The sequence below is a fragment of the Anolis carolinensis genome, unplaced genomic scaffold (assembly GCF_035594765.1).
Source record: "Anolis carolinensis isolate JA03-04 unplaced genomic scaffold, rAnoCar3.1.pri scaffold_13, whole genome shotgun sequence".
NCBI classification, from domain to species: Eukaryota; Metazoa; Chordata; class Lepidosauria; order Squamata; family Dactyloidae; genus Anolis; species Anolis carolinensis.
The window spans coordinates 2028023-2043280 of NW_026943824.1; the positions used below are offsets into that span (position 1 = coordinate 2028023).

The 15258-nt window shown below is 40.3% G+C and overlaps 2 protein-coding genes across 2 annotated transcripts; both read right to left on the reverse strand.

The window, feature by feature from the left end:
- Positions 1-1012: 1012 nt before the first annotated feature.
- On the reverse strand, positions 1013-14818 carry LOC100558240 (cytochrome P450 3A29). Its single transcript, XM_062964465.1, has 13 exons — positions 14526-14818; positions 13197-13290; positions 13022-13074; positions 11480-11579; positions 10114-10227; positions 9669-9757; positions 7057-7205; positions 5609-5739; positions 5139-5217; positions 4201-4361; positions 2629-2855; positions 1994-2156; positions 1013-1410 (listed from the first exon to the last, which is right to left on the reverse strand). Exons 1-13 carry the CDS (start codon positions 14594-14596, stop codon positions 1321-1323), a joined length of 1521 nt encoding a protein of 506 aa, XP_062820535.1. The 5' UTR covers positions 14597-14818; the 3' UTR covers positions 1013-1320.
- Positions 5758-7050, reverse strand: LOC134294198 (uncharacterized). The gene has a single exon (XM_062964466.1). The coding sequence runs from the start codon at positions 6970-6972 to the stop codon at positions 5977-5979; it is 996 nt and encodes a 331-aa protein (XP_062820536.1). The 5' UTR covers positions 6973-7050; the 3' UTR covers positions 5758-5976.
- Positions 14819-15258: the final 440 nt, after the last annotated feature.

A 15258-nucleotide genomic window follows, 5' to 3' on the forward strand; every position in this document is an offset into this window, starting at 1 on the left:
TAATAATAATAATAATAATAATAATAATAATAATAATAATTGTTAACTTGTTACCACCATTGTTTGTGACTTAAGGCCACTTAGGGTGTAGCTATATTGTAGAACTAATACAAATCAACACCATTTCAACTGCCATGGCTCAATGATATGGAATCATGGGAGTTATAGTTGTAAAAGAGCGCACTGGTTCCTTCTCAAACTACAAAATCCCAGAATTGTTGAACTGTGGTGGTTAGAGTGGTATCGAACTGCATTCATTCAACAGTGTAGATGCACTCCTTGTTACCGCGAACTGTAAACGAATGATGAAGAAAAGTACAGCCTGTAAATCCTATACAAATGCAAGCGTTCATAATTAGAAGGGGATTAACAGTTGCGCTGTGCACCAGTAAACATCTCACAATTGCTCGGGGCTTTGCACTGCGATGCAATTATCGGTGGACTCCCACAGTGTTGGATTTCTTTAAACTACCTTTGCTTTCTCCACGTGGCATCGTAGGAGAAAGGAACAGCCACAACCATGGTAGCTGGTGGTTTCCGTATCAGTGGGGCAGTGAACACACTCTAGATTTCAATCTGAAGTTAAGGACATTATCGAAACAGCTCAGTCTATTCTGGGGATAAGATACAAATATAGTAATCGTAGCCTTTGAAGTTCAGACTAAAACCCATTGCAGATTAACTGCCCTGCCGATATCGGGGGTGTCAGCTGCTCTTGAGCAGACCTACCACTGGCTGAAAAAGTAGAACTAAAAGACCAAAAGTTAGTCCGACAAAATGGGCTCACGCAGCAGATTTTGTGCCAGTGTTGCTGCGTCAGTTAAACCAGCCCTAAAGCTCCTCACAGGACAATCTGTTAGCTATTTTCAACTCTGATATGGGTTGATCAATGCTTTTAAAGCTGTCCAAATTAAGTCAAATTTAGACTAGGACTGCGGATATGGAGGGTCCATGCCTGGCAAGCATCTACACTGAAGCCCGAAGTTCCAGATTAGAAAACACACTCATCTGGTGAAGACAAGCCACAGAGGTTTATTCAGTCCTCCCAGAAAGGATGCAAGTATGGCTGAAGCTGAAATGTGCAAGCATAACATGAAATTATAAGATATTATACATTTGACATCTATTCAAACTTCGCACTCCACCCGCTTCCTGAAGTTAAAATGACAACATCCTCCATTGTCTTCTTTTTGGCCCAAGTCTTTAGTCCTGTGGGATATGAGATGAATTCATAATGCTGATTTTCCATATTCACTTTGCAGTCCACAATATTTACTAATTCCACATGGCGTGGTCCAGAAGGTGCCATTTCCAATCTTTCTATTCTTCAAGTCCAGCTCTTCGAACCAACTTAAGTTTGATGGTTTTTTTGGGTTCCAGGAGGACCTGGCCATGCACTTCCAAGGGGATCTTTTTCATTAGGAAAGAAAGAAATAGTGTTAGTGGATAATAATAATAATAACAATAATAATCAGCTGATGACCCAAAATGCAGACTGTGCAAGGAAACCAATGAAACCATTGATCATATCCTCAGCTGCTGTAAGAAAACTGCACAGACAGACTACAAACAGAGGCACAACTATGTGGCTCAAATGATTCATTGGAACTTATGCTTCAAGTACCACCTCCCAGCAGTAACTTTCCATGCAATGTTTTGTTGTGCCAGCTGTCAGCTCTAGTTTGTAGTGCGGTTTTCTTGTACTGGTTTTTTGTCTGCTGTGCTTTGAGGAGTTTCTGATTTTTGACTTCAATCAAATCAGGTTCTTCACTTTGCTTTACATATTCTGCCAGGGCATGTTCTTCTTCTTTGACTGCTTGTTTTACTTGTAAGAGTCCTCTGCCACCTCATCCTCGGAGCACAGTTTTAGAACCCCTGGTAAGGATGTTTACTATAAGTTTACTACTCATTTTATTTAACAGCATATAGGGAAGCAATTCTGCATCATTTGACAGTTTGCCTTATTACTTTTTTAAGTATAATCCCTGCTTACTTGGGTCTCTTTACAGGGTCGTAAAGTATGTTTTTGCAGGAGGACCACGATGGCCACTTTCACAACCAGCAGAGCAAAGCGCATCCCGATGCAGTTCCTGGGACCGGCTCCGAAAGGCAGGTAGACGTATGGGTTTTGGGTTTCCTTGTTCTCTTTGCTGAACCTGTTTGCACAGCGACGGAGAGAAAGGCGTGAATGGAGCATCTCTCCCAGAAGCAAGACACGCTTGGATCCGTCTCTAACGGGGACTTGCCTGAGTCAAGGAGGAACTCAAGAGTCATTCGTTGAGGAAGGAATTGATTTAGGTGAAATGAATGATCTGAGGCCAGACCCAAAGGGTATGTTCTTCAGAGAAATAAACACATTTGGGAATCACAAGCACAGCCCAAGCTAGGCTGATTAACCAATATCACTCTTCTGGGAACTAAGTGTTGGATCAAGACTTTGGAAACCAGGATTTATCTCCTTACTCAGCCATGGAAACCCACTGGGCAAGTCACTTTCTTTCAGCCCTGGAAAACTACGGTAGGTTTGCCATATGTCAGAAATGACTCGAGGGTACCTTTCATAAACCTCTCATTTTTTCCCATATTTCCATTTTTTCATTTGCAACTCAGCTTCTTCTGGCAACGTACCTCTCTGGTCTGAATTCTTCTGGTTCCGGCCAATATTCTGGGTCCCGATGCAGGGGGAAAGTGGGGATCACGATGACGGTTCCTTTCGGGATGGTCACGCCATTGATTTCCACCGTGTTTTTGCAATCTCTTTCAATCCGACCTCCGACGGGGTAGAGCCGGAGGGTTTCATTGACCACCATGTCAAGGTATTCCATCTGCTGGATCGCATTGTAGGTTGGAGTCGCCTAGGAATTAAACTAATTTTATTAGTATCTATATTAATTTTTATTTTTGAAATTTGCCAGTAGCTGCTACATTTCCCACCCTCGTCTTATACTTGAGTCAATAGGTTTTCCCAGTTTTGAGATAAAATTAGATGCCTCAGCTTATATTCAGGTCGGCTTATACTTGAGTATATATGGGAAATCAATTTATAACATTATTAAAATACATTATAAAAACCTTAAAAACATATATATAATTAATTCAGTAGGGGTCAGGCTGTTGGCATTATGACAAGTGAAATTATTTCAAGATGTGTTTGGTTGTTAATGTTCACCCAAATGCAATGTGCTGCAGTTCTGGCTTTAGAAACACAGTCTGGGGAAGAGGATGGAGATGTGTACGATGAGGAATAAACTCCTCACTAGGATAAGATTATTAATGGTATCAGTTACACTTGCCTTTCATTGCCTTAAAAAAACCATTGGCTTTGTTGTTTATGTTGTTTATGTTTTCATGTTTTCAATGTTTTCAAACTACTCTGAGAAGAATTTGATTCAATTCAAACCTTACCACCATGCTTTCAAAATTATCTCCCTATAATCATGAAGCTTCTTGAAGGGGGGGTGATTTATGAGCTCTCTCAATATCATTTTCGGAGTGGCTTATGTCATAGTTAGTAAACAGTTCTATCACAAACTGACTTAAGTCCTTAATATTCTCAGGCACCCCTTTCAGACGCAGATTTCTCCTTCTCAAACGATTCTCAGAATCAATTAATTTAGTTTTCAGAAACTTAGTCTCTTTTTCTAACTGCTCAATTCTTGATTCATTCTCATCAGCATGGTGTTTAATTTCTGACAAGGTTGCTTTAATCTCCACAAATTCAGATGCTAAACTTTTAATCAATGTGTTCATCTCTGTCATCAAAGACATCAAATAATCCGGTTTCGGATCCGTCGACATTACCTTTCCTGGGGTGTCGGGGTTTTCTCCTGCTTGTTCCATGCTGATTTGTGATGGCTCCGGACTCCGGACGCTGGAGGGCTGGTGGAGTCAGGATGAGCCTGGCTGATTTATGTCTGTCTCGCTCTGAGCACACAGAAAAGCTTCAGAAGATACTTCCCGCTTTCTGCGTTGAGCTTTCAAAAGACTTGTAGATAACCTTTCAGCCGGCTACATATTAGATTAGGACTTTAATTGTATTTCAATGGAGGGAAAAGCGTGGATCTAACACCGTTCGCTTCCCATGCTCCGTCCCTCTCTCCCTATAGCCATGAGGAAGTGATACATTTTCCAAAAATCCTCTTGAAAATCTTCCAACGTCACAGATCACTGGATTCATGTTTGGTCCATGGAGACTCTTACCTGGTCAGGAAGGGTGGCATCAATCTCCTCCTGAAGCTTCTGCTGGACGTCTGGGTTGGTGGCCAGGCAGTGAGACAGGAAGCTCAGGGTAGTGCTGGTTGTTTCGAAACCGGCAAAAATAAAGACGATCGCCTGGGTCAAAATCTCTTTGTCAGTTAGAGCTGGAAACAGACGAGGAAGGGAAACACAACTATAAATCAGTTTGGCGGAGAAGCAGCCAGTAATAATCAGGGTGGGATTAACTGTAACACTGTGTAGACGGCAAGTATAAATCTCAAAATCACTTTTGGCCAGCGCTGCGGTGAAATCCCTCTTTGTGATGAGAATGCCGTTAAAAGGTCTTACTAGATAACAAACAGCAACCCCCAGATTTCCAGCTGAAGGGAGAGATGAAACATCCAAAACTGGGGCCCGGTGACGGAGTTGCTTTTCAAGTTTTTTTGAGAATGTGGCAAAGCTATACCAGAACTTGAAAATGTCACATGTTCTTGAACTCTGAGAATGATTTAGCTGGCATGTCTTACCCATTGGCCTGGGGGATTCTGGTGATTTTGGTATGCAAAGTACCATAGGGACAGGGAAATGTGGACAATACAGCTAGGAGTTACCTTAGAGGGTCTATAAAATCTCTAGAGAAGTATTACCCTCTAGAACAATGGTCCTCAACCTGGGGTCCCCAGATGTTTTTGGCCTACAACTCCCAGAAATCCCAGCCAATTTACCAGCTGTTAGGATTTCTGGAAGTTGAAGGCTAAAAACATCTGGGAACCCCAGGTTGAGAACCACTGCTGGGTCCTCCTGGGCAACCTCTGGTGAAAGCAAACCATAAAATCTCATGGAGGACCTACGCCATCACCAGAAAGGACATATTTTATCAGCTTCACGTAGGCGAAACCACAGTCAACTGTCCTACAAATACAAGGTCTGCATGGATTTACCTTTGTACATCTTTGCTTCTTCGGGAATGTTGCCTGAAATTTGGGAGTCCACCATTAGCTGTAGGAAGTCAACCCTGTTCTGCAATGGAAGAACGTCACATATGATGAGAATAGGTAGAGGATAATGGCAAAATGTAGGCTCCATTCAGCCCAGGAAAGTGTCCCAGAATTGCTATAGGAGATCTATGGTGGTCCTCCGATCCGTAGAGCAAAGGGAAGAAAGCTCAGCATGAGAGAACCGTCTTGAAAATATCTATTTTGCCTCCTGTATTTGTTATGGTGCTTGTGCTTTGAATGGTGGATGTTGCTAAAGCTGATGTGCTTAGTGATACTACAAGCAGATGCCCCTTATGTGACTGACATCCCAAGTAGTTGTCCACAGATCTCTGGTTGTGACTTTGGGATGGTCATGTCCTGTCCATCTTGCACTCACAGAACCAAAAGAGACCCCAGAAATGAGTCTAACCCACCTTGTGGTCATTCTTTTGCCGGTCCTTCTTGACTTTTTTGAGAACGTCTATGAAGAAGGTTGTGAACGACGATGGTGCCACCATGTTGAAGTTTAGTCTCTCGAAAAGTGGCCTCAGGAACGGGAAAATAACTGGGAAAGGAGATGAAAATGATCCTTTGGGAGATGCCATAAAACTGTGATCCAGTGAAGGAAACTCAGGGGCATTTCATACTATACAGTTATTCCACTTTGACTACCAAAATCCTGGAGTTCATCTTCTGAGGAGCTCTCAACTTCAAGCTAGTTACAGCGCTCCCAATGTAGACATAACATAAGATATCAGAAACATTACACACATTTTCCCTGCTATAATATCAACCTATTGACTCAAGATAGGGGACTTATCTCCAAGCAACAATCAAGGGACAGAGATGGAAATGGAGAAGATGGAGATGATGGAGATGGAGACAGAGATGGTGATGGAGATGGAGGCGATGGAAACAGAGATGAAGATGGAGACAATGGAGATGGTGGAGATGGAGACGGAGATGGTGATGGAGATGATGGAAATAGAGGTGAAGATGGAGACAATGGAGATGGTGGAGACGGAGATGGGGATGGAGATGGAGATGATGGAGATGGAGATGCAGATGGAACCAATGAAGGTGATGGATATGGTGATGGAGATGGGCATGGAGATGATGGAGATAGAAACGATGGAGATAATGTAGATAGAAATGGGGATGGAGATGGAGACGATGGAAACAGAGATGAAGATGGAGACAATGGAGATGATGGAGATGAAGACATAGATGGTGATGGAGATGGAAACAGAGATGAAGATGGAGACAATGGAGATGATGGAGATGGAGACAGAGATGGTGATGAGATGATGGAAATAGAGGTGAAGGAGGAGACAATGGAGATGGTGGAGACGGAGATGGGGATGGAGATGGAGATGATGGAGATGGAGATGCAGATGGAACCAATGAAGGTGATGGATATGGTGATGGAGATGGGCATGGAGATGATGGAGATAGAAACGATGGAGATGATGTAGATAGAAATGGGGATGGAGATGGAGACGATGGAAACAGATGAAGATGGAGACAATGGAGATGATGGAGATGAAGACATAGATGGTGATGGAGATGGAAACAGAGATGAAGATGGAGACAATGGAGATGATGGAGATGGAGACAGAGATGGTGATGAGATGATGGAAATAGAGGTGAAGGTGGAGACAATGGAGATGGTGGAGACGGAGATGGGGATGGAGATGGAGATGATGGAGATGGAGATGGGCATGGAGATGATGGAGATAGAAATGATGGAGATGATGGAGATAGAAATGGAGATGGAGAGGAAAAGAAGGAAAAACATGAGGTGAAGAAGAAGTGGAGAATAGAAGAAGAAGTAATAAGAGGATGAGGAAAGAAGGAAGGTCAAAATACAGAGGCCTCCTACCAACGAGGAGAATCACCGGGTCAAAAGTGTCGAACTTCAAAAACGTTTTAATATGCATGACAAAAGGATCGTTGGGGTTGTTAATGGAGTCCACGTTGATGCTGAACGAGGTGCTGGTGGTCACATCCATACTGTAGCCTCCAAAGAAGCTGAGAAAGAGATGAAGAAAAGACAAATACATCCAATGTGACAGGATTCCATGGCACGCAGGGAGCTTCCCAAGACACAACAACAACAACAACAAACAACAACAACAACAAGAAGTATTTTGATTTTTAATGCCTTTTAAATTTATATGTGTGTTTTGTATTTGATATTATTGTATGTTGGTTTTATATCTGTAAGCCGCCCCGAGTCCCTCTGGGGAGATGGTGGCGGGGTACAAAAATAAAATTATTATTATTATTATTATTATTATTATTATTATTATTATTATTATTATTATTAGAAGTACCATAAGTTCTTTCTGACACAAAGAATTTAGGCTTCTTCTACACAGTCCTATAGTCCCAGATTATATGGCAGTGGAGACTCATATAATCCAGTTCAAATCAGATAATCTGGGATCCGATCCCGGGATATAGGGCATTGTCGATCCAGCCTTAATCTGCATCTTTTGTAGAATCTCGTGATGGACTTTTTATGCTGCAGAAAAGCTCAAACAGGGAGCAAAAATATTCAAATTAATCCTCTATATTTATCTGACATGTCTGCAGCCTGTATGGCATTTCATTAGAGAACAGTAAATTTATTTAAAGAATGACATTTAAAAACCCATTACAACTAATTGTAAAAAATCATGCACCATTAAACCTGGTTACCCTGTATCCAGTCTATCTATATTACATATCACTATTACCGTTTGAATCAATATACTTCTGTCATGTGATAATGAATATAGTTTCATTTAAAGCATACCTAGAAACCACGATTTTATCTTCGAAAACACAATTATAAAGTCAAGCAAAGTAAACAATGATATCTCATTCTTGCTGCTATATCCTTCTCGGAGCGAAAAAAAACAACACAAGCATGCAATTAAAAAAAAGAACAGATATCAAGAAAAGGGGCATAAAAGACAGCACATCTTGACCTGAGATCATTAATGAATTATTTTATTTGAAACAGACTAACTAAAAGAAAGAAGTTGCCAACATTAGCTTTGTAGACTTAAGTCTACTACATCTGAAGAGCATACCAACCAACATCTTTGTTGTCTCAAAGATACAACAAGGTCCGGGATAACATAACTATGGGTTGTATCTTTTCCGGGCTGTCTGGCCATGTTCCGGAAGCATTCTCTTCTGACGTTTCACCCACATCTATGGCAGGCATCCTCAGAGGTTTTGAGATCTGTTGGAAACTAGGCAAGTGTGGCTAATATATCTTTGGAATAAAAGAACTCTTATCTGTTGGAGGCAAGGGTGAATTAATTAGCATTAAATAGCTTAATTAGCATTAAATAGCCTTGCAGCTTCAAAGCTTGCCTGCTTCCTGCCCGGGAGAATCCTTTGTTGGGAAGTTTTAGCTGGCCCTGATTGTTTCATGTCTGGATTTTCTCTTTTTTCTGAGTGTTGCTCTTTATTTACTGTCCTGATTAAACCCCATTTGCTTAGTTTCCAACAGACCTCCCAACCTCTGATACCTGCCATAGTAGTAGTAGTAGTAGTAATAATAATAATAATAATAATAATAATAATAATGTTTAATATTGTAATAATAATAGTCCTAGACACTTGGGAAGTGTTTGACTTGTGATTTTGTGATACGAAATCCAGCATATCTATCTTGTTTGCTGTGTCATAATAAAGTAATATTGTTTCATGTCTGGATTTTCTCTTTTTTTTGAGTGTTGTTCTTTATTTACTGTCCTGATTTAAAGGTTTTTAAAATACTGGTAGCCAGATTGTGTTCATTTTCATGTTTTTCTCAGATATATAAACCCCACTTGCCTAGTTTCCAACAGACCTCCCAACCTCTGAGAATACCAGCTGTCATAATAATAATAATAATAATAATAATAATAATAATAATAATAAATTATTATTATAATAAATAATAAATAATAATAAATCCAGCATATTTATCTTGTTTGCTGTGTCATATAATAATAATAATAATAATAATAATAATAATAATAATAATAATAATAATAATAATGTTTATTTATACCCCGCCTACATCTCTCCCGAAGGGGACTCGAGGCGGCTCACAGATAATATTAGATAAAAACAGTGACAATAAACAATACATACACCAATTATAAAATTTAAACATTAACCTATGAAAATAAAAAAACACAGATTTAAAAACAGCCAAGTTGAGTAATAGACTAGCTAAAGTGCACTTTGTTATAAGTTGTAAACTCAAGATAACAAATAAAGTGCTACACAGATGTGGGCAAAACACCAGGAGAGAATGCTTCTGGAACATGGCCAGACAGTTCGGAAAACTCACCGCAACCCAGTGATCCTGGCCATGAAAGCCTTAAACAAGACTATGTTTTTGAATTATTGTAAACTAGGCAGTAGTAACCATTTAGGAATTGGTGACTATTGTTTGCTTTCAAATTATTTCTGATTTATATATAGCTCTGCTCAGGAATTACTCACCTTTTGAGGTCTATGGCTTCCCCATTTTCTACTTTCTTCTGGGCACTTTCCACTAAGATTTTCCCATAATGGTTGATGATGGGCAACATCTGAAACACACACCAAAGCCCTCTGAGATGTTGACGTGGACTTTGTGTAGAGTCATCCCTACATATGAGTCTACATTGCCATAGTTCAAAGCAGTTAATCTGGATTTTATCTGGCAGTGTCGAAGGGGCTTATGGTTTTCTTTGGCAGACAAAATCAAGGCTGTTGAAGACGGGCCAAAATGACTACTTTGGGCATCTCATGAGATGACATGGTTCATCGGGAAAGGTGATAATGCTCAGTAAAGCAGAAGACAGCATCACAAGGAGATGGAGTCAATTAAGGAGCCTTCAGATGTACGTCAAAGCCAACTTGATGGCAAATGACAATAACAATGCTGGTAACATTCATGGCTTACTTCTTTCAGCCTCCCACTCGTGAAGTTTGGAGACAGGACGGTGCGGATCCTCTTCCAGTGTTCGTCTCTGGTTATGGCTATGGATGTATCCAGCTCTCCATTCAGCCCAAAGTCCTACAAAAGCCAAGTCAAAAAGAAAACAAGAATGAGTGTCAGTTGCATCTTTTGTTCTCCTCCTTTTTAAAAACCCAGAGTATCTTTTTGCCATATATATTTTTAAACATGTACCGTATATACTCGAAGATAAGCCGAGTTTTTCAGCCCATATTTATGAGCTGAAATATGTGATCTATTTCTCTCTTCTCCTCCCTTATCAGTGTGTTTCCTTTTGCAAAGCCTCCCTCGCTCTTAATCAAGGGAATGTTTTGAAAAGAGAAAGACACCCTTGCAAGTCAGGAAGAAGAAAAATATATATTCATTAATCTTATGAAAGCATTTTCCCCTGAAATATTTATTAAACTCTCCTACAGATATATAGGCATGAACCCCTTGAAAGCTTTTGCCATCTCTATGTACCTTTATATGTGTATCTATATACATTAATTTCATATATGAATTTCCCCTCATATGTTTGCAGGTCTTTGCAAATCCTTTATACATATAGATCCATGTACTTGTGTATCTGTAGCCATGCATATACATTATCTTTATATATGAATTTACCCTCATATGTTTGCAAGTCTCTGCAAATATCTATATAAAGAGAGATGTCTGGATAGATATGAATATATTCTTACCTACCTATATAGAGGGCTTGCAAATATTGTGGGGGAAATGCACACATACACAGGGGATTTGCAAACGTTTCGGGGGAAATGCATATGTGAAATTAGTATATATAATTATAGATCTATATCCAGCTCTGCATTGTTTATATAAGCATTGAATGTGTGCCTGTTACTCTGTTGGAAGCCGGCCTGAGTCCCCATGGGGAGATAGGGTGGGATCCAAATGAAGTTTTTATTATTATTATTATTATTATTATTATTATTATTATTATTATTATTATGTTGTTGTTGTTGTTGTTGATACCATATTGTTTTTGTTGTCCCTACTTTTCCACTTATAGAGCTAGTTTATTGTTTTTCTTTGAAATACGGTAAATATTCAAAAACATTTAACCTACTGATGCCTCGATTAATGACATTTTATTGGTACCTATTTTTATTTTGAAATTTACCCGTAACTGCTGCATTTCCCACCCTCAGCTTATACTCGAGTCAATAAGTTATCCCAGTTTTTTGTGGTAAAATTAGGTGCCTCGGCTTATATTCGGGTCAGCTTATACTTGAGTATATACGGTACTTATCCTTAAAATGGGGCGGGGAGTTTGGTTATCAAAGGAAACTTCCTTGTAGGTACTTACCCGTCGGTTGGTGAAATGGGTGTAGAAATGTTTCACCAAGATTATTTTAATGATGGCAGGGTCCAAAATAGCAATCACTGGCTGGCGGCCATCAAATAGTCTAAGGGCCAAAAGAAAGAAGAAGAAAAGCACCTTCGTAATTCTATAATTCGTCATAATATAACAGTTTGTAGGAAGCATCTGAATCATGACACCTTATCTTCAGCTGCAACATGATTCTCAGGCTCTGTCTACACCGTTCAATACAGTTTGCAACTGCATTATATGCATCTACATTGAACATAGAATGCATCCCAAACTACATTAAACTGCAGTGTAAATGATGTCTCAAATTCTGGTGTTTCAACTTCAACTCCCAGATGTCCCAATTAGTTTGTCCAAGGTTTTTATTTATTTACAGTATTTATTTTCCGTCCTTCTTTCTCACCCCGAAGGAGACTCAGGGCAGATTACAATGAACACATATATGCCAACAGACAAACAACATACAGTATAGACAGACACAGAGGCATTTAACATTTTTCCAGCTTCACAGTTCCAGCCACGGGGAAGCTGTTGCTTCACCGTCCACTAGTGGCTGTACTTCCTCATTCCTTTCCTCGTGTTTTGCTGGCAGTTTTATGGTGTTGTAAATTAGTTAAATTAGCCTCCTGCATAAAGCGTACCTAAATTTCCCTACTTGACAGATGCAACTGTTGTTCGGGGCTGCATAGGTCAACAGTAAGCCGGGCTTAACCCGATCCGGGCTTCGAACTCATGACCTCTCGGTCAGTAGTGATTTATTGCAGCTGGTTACTAGCCTACTGCGCCACAGCCCGGCCCAGCTCTGGTTTTCAGAGCTGAAGTCCAAAAACCCAGAGGACTAATGTCTGAGAACCAAGGATACAGGAAGGAGCTATGAATAAGTCGAAGTTCTACAGAAGTATAGACAAATGAATACAATATGTCCATTCCTTACATCTAAATAGGTTTGCTTCAAAGATGGGGAGTTATGGGCGAGATCCAGACTCAGCCATGCTTAGAGTACATCCAACTGGAATCACAAGTGAGTCACAATCTTGAATCTAACTTGAGGAGTAAGAGTCTAGAGATGACAAGGAATAGGCTTGTGCACGGATTCGGGGTGGTCGATTTCTTTCGGCTTATTCGGTTTGTTCAGATGATTATAAGGGCAAGCTGAAACCCAAGCTCCCTTGAAGGGTAGAAAGGAAATGATCCCAGGAATAGAAAGAGAAGCCTCATAAGTTTCCCATTGCTGCCAATGGGATCTAGTCATAATTTTTGGCTGCTGACCGAAAATGGCTATCCAGCTACCAGTCCATTATTGGGAGGTATGCGAAAACAGATACAGGGATCTACTGGTATCTGACCAGCAGAAACAGATCGAGGTTCAGCCGAAACGCACAAGTCTACAAAGGAATAAGATGTCCAATAGTTGGGAATGTGATCAAGGAGAGAAATCAGCGAGGACTTCACAAGGACTGGGGACACTGCAGAGGAAACCAAGCCAGGCAAAGTCATCTCTTTTTGTGGAAGACTCACCCCCAGATTTTCCCATACTTCTCATGAGATTTCTGGTCGAAGTTGTTTACTCCCTGCCAAAACGAAAGAGACATCAGAAAAGCAAGGAGAGAAAATACTCTGCAAGAAAAATCTCTATGCAGCCTCCACTGCTCAGGCACATTTTGCTGATCCCTAAGGATATCCCGATACTCACTATTCGGTGTTTGTGAAGAGTGCCAATGAAAGGCAAAGGTCTCGGTCCAGGGATACCCAGCTTCTTAAAAAAATTGTAGGGCCATATCCCATATCTGGAAAAGCAAATGAAAGAGATTAGTAAAAAAAAATCCAGATTAATTGAGAGCTATTTTGGCACTTCATTGGTAGCAGGAAGAATGGGAATGGGCGAAGGAGAGAGCAACCGTGGATTAATTGGAACAGTATTTGCAAAATTGGGACAATTGAATGATATCAAAATACCGTGGATCTTTACTCGTATGAAGGCTTGTTTTGGTAAAAAGGAAATGATAGAAAAGGGTGGGTTAGAGGTGGACAGTGCCCATAAAAATCCCACGCCATGGAAGAACGAGAGCCTATTAAAGCAGCTTCGGGACCAAGGCAGAAGGAAACTCAGCATGGTTCTTCTGTTGAACTTCTGTGTCTTATACACATGTTAAAATATTTGGATCTATTTGCAGCAGATGTTGGTCCTTCTCAGATGTATAAACGACACAGTCTAAATGATATTGTAACGAACTGTGAATTTTTTAGTTTACAGATGTCATGTTTAATTGTGTTTTAAAAGGGTCAATATTTCAGTTACTCTGCACTCATGAGTTGGTTGCCATGGAGAAGTGGGCGGAGCCAACTGCCGTTTTGGTGGAGAAGTGCAGGTTTGAAAAAGAAGCAGTTAGTCTGTGCCCTGATGAGGTACAGTGAAGACTGATCCTCAATTGAAGGGATCAGGGAGACTCAAATGCTTATTTTTGAGTCAATTTAAAATAAGTTTGGTGACTTATTTTAAGGTAGTCTGTCTCCTGATGAGGAACAGATAATCTGTGATTGTAATTCACAGGGTGACTGCAGTTTAGAGCAGTAAAGAAAGAAGTGACATTTTAAGAAGTTTGAAACACCTCATTCTAGCCTTGCAACTGTTAACCAAAGTGCCTCTAAAGAGAAAGTTACTGTAACCATTAAGCTTTGTGCCAGAATAAATGTGTTATTGTTCTTTTAAACATCACAGCTTCTGTCATATATATTACCATCAAAAACAAACAAGAAGAAAGAAGAAAAACAAAATGTAAAAGGTCTCCTCTCTAAGTAGCTAGTGGCTATATCTTCCCATAGTGGTGGCAAGCGTGGATAATCCCCTTTACATCTGGTGGCCGCATTATAAACATCTTTACACTGGTGGCAGTGGTTATAATATAATAATATAATTAAATAAACATCTAACATCTCTTTTCCACAGATATCTTCTAGGTTGTTCCTCCAGTGCTTTCGTTCCCATAAATACATTGCTTTCTCAAATGCAAAAAATACTTACAGCATGAGCAAGGCCACAAGGACACCAATGAGGATCCAGGTTTCTGACAAATAGCCAGAGAATAAATCCATCTTGTGTCGCACTCTGTGGAAACTTTCCTTCTCTCTCCACCTTCTTTCTCTGCCTTTCTGTTTTTTAATGTTATCTAGCCATCTGAGATGAACTTTGCTTGAATGGCAGCCGCTCCTCTGGAAGTCACATGGAACAGACTGGAGGGCTTTGTTTGACTTTTTTTCCTAATATTCCTAAGCTTGGAAGCGGAGTTGGCGGCACTTTCGTTTTTACACTGGGACATTGTGCTTGGAAATAAACAAACACACACACACACACACACAGAACCACTCTTGGCTTTACTCGCTGTCTGCAAGAGAGCTGCGAACTAGGGATTCTACAAGCTGGAGTTCTAAGAAGTAACTTTTTCAAGCCCTGGGAATTCATAGGGAACAGATCCAGCATTGAAAATATTTGCTTTTTTAAAAGGCAGATAAGAAGATAAGCAAGAGATAATAAAATTTATATCTTGTGCAGTGACGCAGCGGGTTAAACCACTAATCTGCAAAACTTGCTGACCAGAAAGTTGGTGGTTCTATTTCGCGGGACAGGGTGAGCTCCTGTTGTTAGCCCCAGCTTCTGCCAACCTAGCAATTCGAAAACATGCAAATGTGAGTAGATCAATAGGTACGGCTCCAGCGGGAAGGTAACAGCGCTCCATGCAGTCATGCCGGCCACGTGA

Bases quoted from the DNA above. Each gene is read 5' to 3' on its own strand.
- LOC134294198 (XM_062964466.1), bottom strand. From the start codon at position 6,972: ATGTTTTTCCTTCTTTTCCTCTCCATCTCCATTTCTATCTCCATCATC.
- LOC100558240 (XM_062964465.1), bottom strand. From the start codon at position 14,596: ATGGATTTATTCTCTGGCTATTTGTCAGAAACCTGGATCCTCATTGGT. The intron at 7,206-9,668 runs GTGAGTAATTCC...TCTCTTTCTCAG, and splicing joins GAAGCCATAGACCTCAAAAG to CTTCTTTGGAGGCTACAGTA. The intron at 5,218-5,608 runs GTGGGTTAGACT...CTTCCATTGCAG, and splicing joins GGCAAAAGAATGACCACAAG to AACAGGGTTGACTTCCTACA.